The sequence below is a fragment of the Triticum urartu genome, unplaced genomic scaffold (genome assembly GCF_003073215.2).
Source record: "Triticum urartu cultivar G1812 unplaced genomic scaffold, Tu2.1 TuUngrouped_contig_5411, whole genome shotgun sequence".
In the NCBI taxonomy this organism is placed as follows: domain Eukaryota; kingdom Viridiplantae; phylum Streptophyta; class Magnoliopsida; order Poales; family Poaceae; genus Triticum; species Triticum urartu.
This window is the reverse complement of record NW_024116085.1, coordinates 1-8,587: the sequence shown is the minus strand read 5'-3', so window position 1 is coordinate 8,587 and position 8,587 is coordinate 1. Positions and strand designations below refer to the sequence as shown.

The 8,587-nt window shown below is 50.2% G+C and overlaps 1 protein-coding gene across 1 annotated transcript; it reads left to right on the top strand.

Annotated features, from left to right (window-relative positions):
* Positions 1 to 1,870: 1,870 nt before the first annotated feature.
* Positions 1,871 to 5,051, top strand: LOC125529186 (probable 1-deoxy-D-xylulose-5-phosphate synthase 2, chloroplastic). The gene is made up of 4 exons (XM_048693599.1): positions 1,871 to 2,054; positions 2,193 to 2,375; positions 2,550 to 4,286; positions 4,414 to 5,051. The coding sequence occupies exons 1-4, from the start codon at positions 1,956 to 1,958 to the stop codon at positions 4,558 to 4,560; spliced, it is 2,166 nt and encodes a 721-aa protein (XP_048549556.1). The 5' UTR covers positions 1,871 to 1,955; the 3' UTR covers positions 4,561 to 5,051.
* The last annotated feature ends 3,536 nt before the right edge of the window (positions 5,052 to 8,587 follow it).

Sequence of the window (8,587 nt, the reverse complement as noted above, 5' to 3'; positions counted from 1 at the left end):
ACCGCTCTGCCAAACGGACACTCTTAGCATCCGGGTAAATGTAGAGAAAACAACCTCAAACGACCGATTAACCTCGGGAGCAACGAGCATGTGAGTGGGCAGGACAGACCAAGGAGTGATGAGTGATCATGGGAGCACCGTGGAACAAGAGATGTGGTAACCCGACAGCGCCGAATAAGTAACTAGCCAGGGGAAGCAACATCCATGTGGTTAGAAAGCCCAAGCAAGATCTTCACAACACCTAGGACCAGGGGTTCCTCACACACCACCCAGACATGCAAGGAATCGGCGCGGCAGCCCTGACAACATCCAGCATCTGAGCACGCGTGAAAAACCCCGGCCAACAGCGACTCATACATGCAAGCAGACGAAACGATATTAGCCACCGTGACAGCCTCGACAACATCCACCATCCAAGCATATGCAAATTAACTAGGTCGGCCAGATGCACACCCACCCGCAGGGCAAAGCCGGCCATGCAATGCTAACATGTTTACCTGGGCGCATTAGCGTACCCGGCTCGCGTGAACCAAACAACCCAGCAGGAAATGAACGACACTGACATGCCGAGCTGGCCTCACCCGACGCATGCGGACCAACGCACGAGATGACACACACAAACGCAACGAAAAACACTACATAAGATGGCCTGAGCGTGTCCGCGACCCATGCGTCATGGACCCCCGAGAACACTGAGGAACACGCGGGGCCGATTGAGCACGATGCACGCGCAGATCGGACAGTGCGGAGCAGGCACGAGAAGGGATAAACCTAGGAGACAGGCACTCTGCATCTTTTGTAAGAGTAACATATTTGTGTGCGTCTATGATATTGTGGTCCAAATCTCAAAGTATATCAACGGCAAAAATACCGTATTGCACTCGACCGCTGTAGAAATTAATGTCTTCTTTCCCCTAAAAAATAATTAATGTCTTCTCAATTATATTAGGATAACGTTGTTGTGGTTTCCCAGCAGAAGAAAAACATGGCGAACAGCGCTCCAAGAAAAAACAAGGTGGTTTCTAGGAAGAGAGACAACACAATTATCATCCTCACCCCGAGGAATATACGGGAGGAGATCTACCTACTCGTATAGGGAAAGTTCCAAAACGAAGGCCATGCAGCGTCGAGGGCCGTTAATTGGACGTGTCCAGAGAGGATCAGACGTGGTTGGCGCAAGGCATCTTCCTGCGCACAAGTTATTTTTTCCTGGGTGGGTCAGAACACGTGAGGCGACTGTGAGTTGGTCATGACACGTGATGTGCGACTGTGACTGTGCGAGATGATTTCTTGAGTGGGTCAAACGTGCAAGGTGAACCGAGCCAGGCATGCTACAGGTGCTGAGATAATGTAATACTCTCTTCCATCCATATTATTCGTCGCATATGTTTAATACCTGCTCGGTCTAAAATTACTTGTCGCTCAAACGGATATAGCATCTAACGTCTAGATATGTGTATTTCAGTGACAACTAATTCTGGACGAAGATAGTATAACTTGGTATTAGAATTAAACTAACCACAAGTAAGGAGGGAGTATCAATCAAACAGTTCACACCTCAAGTTCGGTATTGTAGATGCTTTTCTTGGACTAAGCTCTTGTCTTACATGGTTATCTAGCAGACAGTACAATACTAATCACACCACGTAATGTAATACCAAGTCTTTAGTTTATGGATGCGACAAATTGATTATGATTAAGTTCTTGTCTCCTAAGTAAAGAGCCATCAGCATTGCGGCTTGTGATCTCCTCCTGTTTTTTGTCCTAGTCTATTGCTTCTTCGGATGGAATCATGAGAATGGATGGGTTAGCATCTGGAGTGTGCCCCTATATAATAAGCACCTCCTACTCTATATCGCCTTCACCCCACCCCCACCCAGTCTCCTCATCTTCTCCTCCCTCTCATCGCCTCTACCGGCTGAGCTTTTACAAGCTCCAACAAGTAGCTGCGCCGTATGCACGTCCACGGTGTCTCTCCAATGGCGCTCCAAGCATCGCTACCTTCCGCGTTCCTCGCGGCCCCGACCATTGCTCACGCTTCTTGTCCGCGGCAGGTACATATACGCGTGTTACTTTTCTCATGTAAATGTTTGCCTTTGGGTTAGGTCTCCGGTGCCGGTTCGCCGTACGGAGTATCTGTTTGATGGATGTGTTGTTGACGGGGTGATTATATATTTGTCGTACATTTGCAGTTCAAATTGCGTGCGAGCGCTGCGGCCGCGGCTAGCAGCGCCAGCGCCGGCGACGGGAAGGTGGTGACGAGGAAGGAGCCAACGACAGGCGCATGGAAGATCGAGTATTCCAGCGAGAAGCCGGAGACGCCGCTGCTCGACACCATCAACTACCCCGTCCACATGAAAAACCTGTCCACCACGGTATAATATATTGGCCTCCAGCTCGGGCTACCTATATGATTTATATGATTGTACTTTCTCTAGAGGATGTCAATAAATTCTAAATTCTATTTCGCCGTCCGGTAGCCATGACCCTTTTTAAATCTTTATTTACTACATAGTAGCTTGCTAAATGAATTTGGGTTGGCGTGGCAGGACTTGGAGCAGTTGTCTGCGGAACTCCGGGCGGAGATCGTGCACACGGTGTCCAAGACCGGCGGGCACCTGAGCGCCAGCCTCGGGGTGGTGGAGCTCTCGGTGGCGCTCCACCACGTGTTCGACACGCCGGAGGACAAGATCATCTGGGACGTCGGCCACCAGGCCTACCCGCACAAGATCCTCACGGGCCGCCGGTCGCGGATGCACACCATGCGCAAGACCTCCGGCCTCGCCGGGTTCCCGAAGCGCGACGAGAGCGCGCACGACGCGTTCGGCGTCGGACACAGCTCCACGAGCATCTCCGCGGCGCTCGGGATGGCCGTCGCGCGTGACCTCCAGGGCAAGAAGAACCACGTCATCTCCGTCATCGGAGACGGCGCCATGACTGCTGGACAGGCCTACGAGGCCATGAACAACTCCGGCTTCCTCGACTCCAACATGATCGTCGTCCTCAACGATAACAAGCAGGTCTCCCTCCCGACCGCCACCCTCGACGGCCCCTCCAAACCGGTGGGCGCACTCAGCAAGGCGCTCACCAAGCTCCAGTCTAGCACCAAGTTCCGCCGGCTCCGGGAGGCCGCCAAGACCATCACCAAGCAGATCGGCGGCTCCACGCACGAGGTGGCTGCCAAGGTGGATGAGTACGCACGTGGCATGATCAGCGCCTCGGGCTCAACGCTCTTCGAGGAGCTAGGGCTCTACTACATCGGCCCCGTCGACGGTCATAGCCTCGAGGACCTCGTCACCATCTTCGAGAAGGTCAAGTCCATGCCGGCGCCTGGGCCCGTGCTCATCCACATCGTGACGGAGAAAGGGAAGGGGTACCCACCAGCGGAGGCCGCCGCGGACAAGATGCATGGCGTGGTCAAGTTTGACCCGACGACGGGGAAGCAATTCAAGACCAAGAGCCCGACCCTGTCATACACGCAGTACTTTGCTGAGTCGCTGATCCGGGAAGCGGAGGGGGACGACAAGGTGGTGGCGATCCACGCGGCCATGGGCGGTGGCACGGGGCTTAATTACTTCCAGAAGCGGTTCCCGGAGCGGTGCTTCGACGTGGGCATCGCGGAGCAGCACGCCGTGACTTTCGCTGCAGGGCTCGCCGCTGAGGGCATGAAACCGTTCTGCGCCATCTACTCGTCATTCCTGCAGCGCGGGTACGACCAGGTGGTGCACGACGTGGACCTGCAGCGGCTGCCGGTGCGCTTCGCCATGGACAGGGCGGGACTCGTCGGTGCAGACGGCCCTACACACTGCGGCGCGTTCGACGTGACATACATGGCCTGCCTGCCCAATATGGTGGTCATGGCGCCTGCCGACGAGGCGGAGCTCATGCACATGGTTGCCACAGCCAACGCCATCGACGACCGCCCAAGCTGTTTCCGCTTCCCCCGAGGTAACGGCATTGGCGCCGTGCTTCCTCTCAACAACAGAGGCACCCCCATTCAGGTAGGCAAGGGGAGGGTACTCGTCAGCGGTAACAGGGTAGCCCTGCTAGGATATGGCACCATGGTGCAGGCCTGCCTGAAGGCGGCGGAGGCACTGAAGGAGCACGACTTGTTCATCACCGTCGTTGACGCCCGGTTCTGCAAGCCGCTGGACACGGAGCTCATCCGTGAGCTCGCGGCCGAGCACGAGATCCTCATCACCGCCGAGGAGGGCTCCATCGGAGGCTTCGGCTCCCACGTGGCGCACTACCTCAGCCTCAACGGCCTCCTCGACGGCCCCCTCAAGGTAAAGACCCATTCAGATACGAATACAATAGTGTTCCTTTGTGAAGAAGACGGAAACATTCCTCATTGGAAATTTTTAGCATGAATTGGTCGCTGACGGTTATATTTGTCATGTGATGTTGTTGCAGCTGAGATCGATGTTCCTGCCAGACCGGTACATTGACCACGGCGCCGCGGAGGACCAGATGGAAGCAGCTGGGCTGACGCCGAGGCACATCGCCGCCACGGTGCTGTCCTTGGTGGGTCGGCCACTGGAGGCGCTACACCTCAAGTGAATCAATCATCCAACTAGCATGTGTCAGTGTTACACACCCACATCCACAATATGACTCAGCACATAAAATAACGGAACTGCTGCTGCTCCCTATTCCCTAACTGTCCCGGTGCATGAACAGTACATGCTGCCTTTGGCAATGGCGGCAAGTTCTACGTGTGCGCTGCCGCGCATGCCACCATGGTAGTTTCTACCAATTCGTTGGCGCAAGTGGTGCTTTACCCAAAACAATCCATGGAAGGGCTCGACAATGCTACAACCCTAGGTAGCTGGAGATGCCATGCTAATGTCCGTCAGTGCGCATGTTCCAATGCTTTAAGTCCAGAGAAGATACATTGGAGCCATGCTTTGAGCCGGTGGATAGATACATACATACACATGCTGACATGCATCCATATGTTTTTCCCTTGGGTATTGTACAGATGGTTGTTGCACGTCTATTAATTAATTAATTAATCAGACCATGAAATGAAATATCTTGTCTTTAGTTCACAGATGTGGCAAATGAAGTGGTTTCCTCTTGTTTTTTGTCTCCTAGGAAAAGAGCCAGCATTGCGGCTTGTGATTTCCTCCTGTTTTTTGTCCTAGTGTAGTGCTTGCTTTGATGGAATCATGGGAATGGACGGGTTAGCATCTGGAGTCCACGTTGTTAGGTGGCAGAATATTCCCAGGTGCCATGATTTTCATGAGCTCCTGGCTTCATTCTTTGGAGTGCTAGCAAGATCCCACATTAAAAATCATGACATGACCTCAGTAAGAGAAACTTAATAGCTGGTATCTTTCATGGTTACATAGCAGACAGTATAATATCAATCAGACAGTTCACACCTGAAGTTTTGGTATTGCAGATACTTTTCTTGGAGTAAGCTCTTGTTTTCCACGGTTATATAGCTGACACTATAATATTATCAGACCACGTAGTATAATACCCTGTCTTTAGTTTATGGGTGTGACAAATTGATCATGAACAAGATCTTGTCTCCTAGGAAGAGCCATCGGCATTGCGGCTTGTGATCTCCTCCTGTTTTTTTGTCCTAGTGTATGGCTTGTTTTGATGGAATCATGGGAATGGATAGGTTAGCATATGGAGTTACGTGGTTAAGTGGTAGAATATTCTTTCTGGACTATGGGGTATTCAGTATGTGGTCTCCCAGCCAGGAGGACCAGGCCGAGGACCCCCGTGCCGGTTAATTATCGGACCTCTTTTCTTTTCGAGTTGTATTATCGGACCTTTTCGCGCAGCCCATGGCATATACAAGGAAGATTCCACAAGACGAGGTCTTCTAAAACCTAGGCCTCCGCTATATTATATAAACCTAGGCTAGGCTAGTCGACAGAACATATTATATAGATTCATACACACATACGATCTCGAGGTAGATACACATGTACTATGTACCCCATCCACAATCAATACCATACAAGCATGACGTTGGGTTTTACCATTTCGAGAGGGTCCGAACATAGGTAAACGTCGTGTCCCTTCTTCATCGTGTTACCATCGTGCCAAGATCACCAGCTTGGGACCCCCTACCCGAGATCTGCCGGATTCGACTCTGGCTAGGTGCCATGGTATTAGTGAGATCTAGGCTTCATTCTTTGGACTATTAGCAAGATCCCATATTAAAATCATGACATGACCTCATTCCGGAGAAACCTAATAGATGGCATTACACATTTCCAGTGTCGAGAGTGGATTTTTTTAGCTCGAGTTTCATGGAGCCTTTTTTCGGAAACTTCAAAAATCATACTCTATTATACTTTGACTACAAAAGTCCATATTTTTTTCCACCACACACCAAAGTGTATTTCATTATGATTTTTGAATTTTTGAAAAAAGCAAGCTCCATTAGGAATTTCCGGTGTCTTTCATGATTATATAGCAGACAATATAATATCAATGAAATAGTTCACCCCTGAAGTTTCGGTATTGCAAATGTTTTTTCTTGAATTAAGCTACAAGTACAAAAGGTCTGCTGCTACTTCAAAGCGAGATTTTTGGACAAACTCTTAATGTCACAACTGGTAATGATTTACGTCAATACGTCATAGCGCAACAGGTTAAGTAACTCCACAGGAATGTAGCTTTCAAACCTGGTCATATTAAACCAATCCAGCTGGGAAATGGCCTGCGTTGTGCGTCTCTAGCGACTTGGGTGGCCACTAGGTCCACTTTTCCCGGGCATTAATACGCCTAAAACGTATCTATAATTTTATATTGTAAATTTAAATTATGATTTTTGTATATTTTAATGTAAATTTAAATTATTTTTGTGCACTAACATATTAATTCAGTGTCTAGTTCCAATTGTTGTTTCTGCATGTTTTTTACTATAAAATCAATATCTACGGAGATAAAAAAATCTATGGATTTAATGCGATTTTTTTTGGGCACAAAGGTTCTAGAAAGCACCGGACGGGCACAGAGGAGCCAAAGGGGCTCCACTCGTACTAGTGGCGCAGCCAGAGCCTTCGCCGTGCCCCATGGCCATGTGGGCCCCACCTACACCACCTTATGTTCATTCTTCCGCCTATAAATGTACGACCTCATAATCAACCAGCCGACGACTCTACCATCAAACAGATACTCTGGCGGACCGGGACGGGAGACCTAACCCGCATGCAAACGTCTACATGCGAAAGTTAACACGCGATATTGAATCAATTTTCCTGACGATCAATCACTTGTATGTACCTAACACAGACAAGAAGCATGAGTATGGTCGGGGCCACGTGGAATGCAACTACTTGTTGGAGCTTGTAATCAACTGTTTCAAGTACAAGTAAAAGCTCAGCTGGTACATGAAATGGGAGGGAGGAGGAGATGAGGAGCAGTAGCGGGGTGGAGGTGATACAGAGTAGGAGCTGCTTGTTATATAGGCACACGAGATGATGGGTGATGTCATAAAGATGACCAATGTGGAGAATCAAATTTGAATTGGGGGGAAAGGTGCCTTTGAGAACTCGAAAATGTGGCATTAACTGGATTGTGATGAATTTACTTTATAATCTGAAGTAGCAAATAGCAGTAAAAACTAAAAATGTGACTTTAGAAGGGTTTGGCGAGAAGGAGGCCACCAACACTTACCTTAGCCCCATCAGCGCCGTCGTGGGTTCTTGTGCTTTCCATTGGCCACTATGGTGGTGGAAGCAAGCGGGAACACTTGCTCTGTGTGTCTGGTCCTTGTCGCATAGGGTCTTTTGAGTTCTTTGTCACTCGTGAAGTTGGGGTAGCGGCGACGATGAGTTGATGAGAAAAATGGCTCTTAGCCTTACCCAAGTCGATACTTTTCCTCGGAGTGGCGGAAATGATTCGGAGAATGGAGTTGATCATCGCGCTTGTTCTGGCGTGATTTGTTTGTTCATGGTGCCTACTTCCTGCAAAGGTGATGGCGTTGCAGCATGTTTTTGTTTTCCAGTTCCATATCCGTCTGATGAAGCTCAACTAAATACGGCTCCATCAAGGAAATTCTTAGATTAGTGTCCCCTCCTCTACCTGGCCGGAGTGAGGATTATCATTTGGTCCTCATCGATGCTAGTTATCTGAGAAGGCAATATATGACCGCAATCGCCGTGTCTTTTGGTTCATATCGATGACTTCCCAACCAGTACTACGAGCTCCTGGATTTGAAAAAGGGTGCTTTTAGGGCATCTCCAGCCGCGTCCCCAGGAAGGCCTCCCCAAACATTTTTTTTTTGCGTCGGCGCCGAAAAAACGGTCCAGTCGCGCCCCCTGCTAGTTATCTGAGAAGGCAATATATGACCGCAATCGCCGTGTCTTTTGGTTCATATCGATGACTTCCCAACCAGTACTACGAGCTCCTGGATTTGAAAAAGGGTGCTTTTAGGGCATCTCCAGCCGCGTCCCCAGGAAGGCCTCCCCAAACATTTTTTTTTTGCGTCGGCGCCGAAAAAACGGTCCAGTCGCGCCCCCAGGAACCCGATTTTCGCCGGCCTGGGCCGAAAACAGCGCCGGCGGACCCAGGCCGAACCCGGCGCGCTGGGGGGCGCCCGGGCGAACTGTTTTGG

Bases quoted from the DNA above. Each gene is read 5' to 3' on its own strand.
- LOC125529186 (XM_048693599.1), top strand. From the start codon at position 1,956: ATGCACGTCCACGGTGTCTCTCCAATGGCGCTCCAAGCATCGCTACCT. The intron at 2,055-2,192 runs GTACATATACGC...GTACATTTGCAG, and splicing joins ACGCTTCTTGTCCGCGGCAG to TTCAAATTGCGTGCGAGCGC. The intron at 2,376-2,549 runs GTATAATATATT...TTGGCGTGGCAG, and splicing joins TGAAAAACCTGTCCACCACG to GACTTGGAGCAGTTGTCTGC.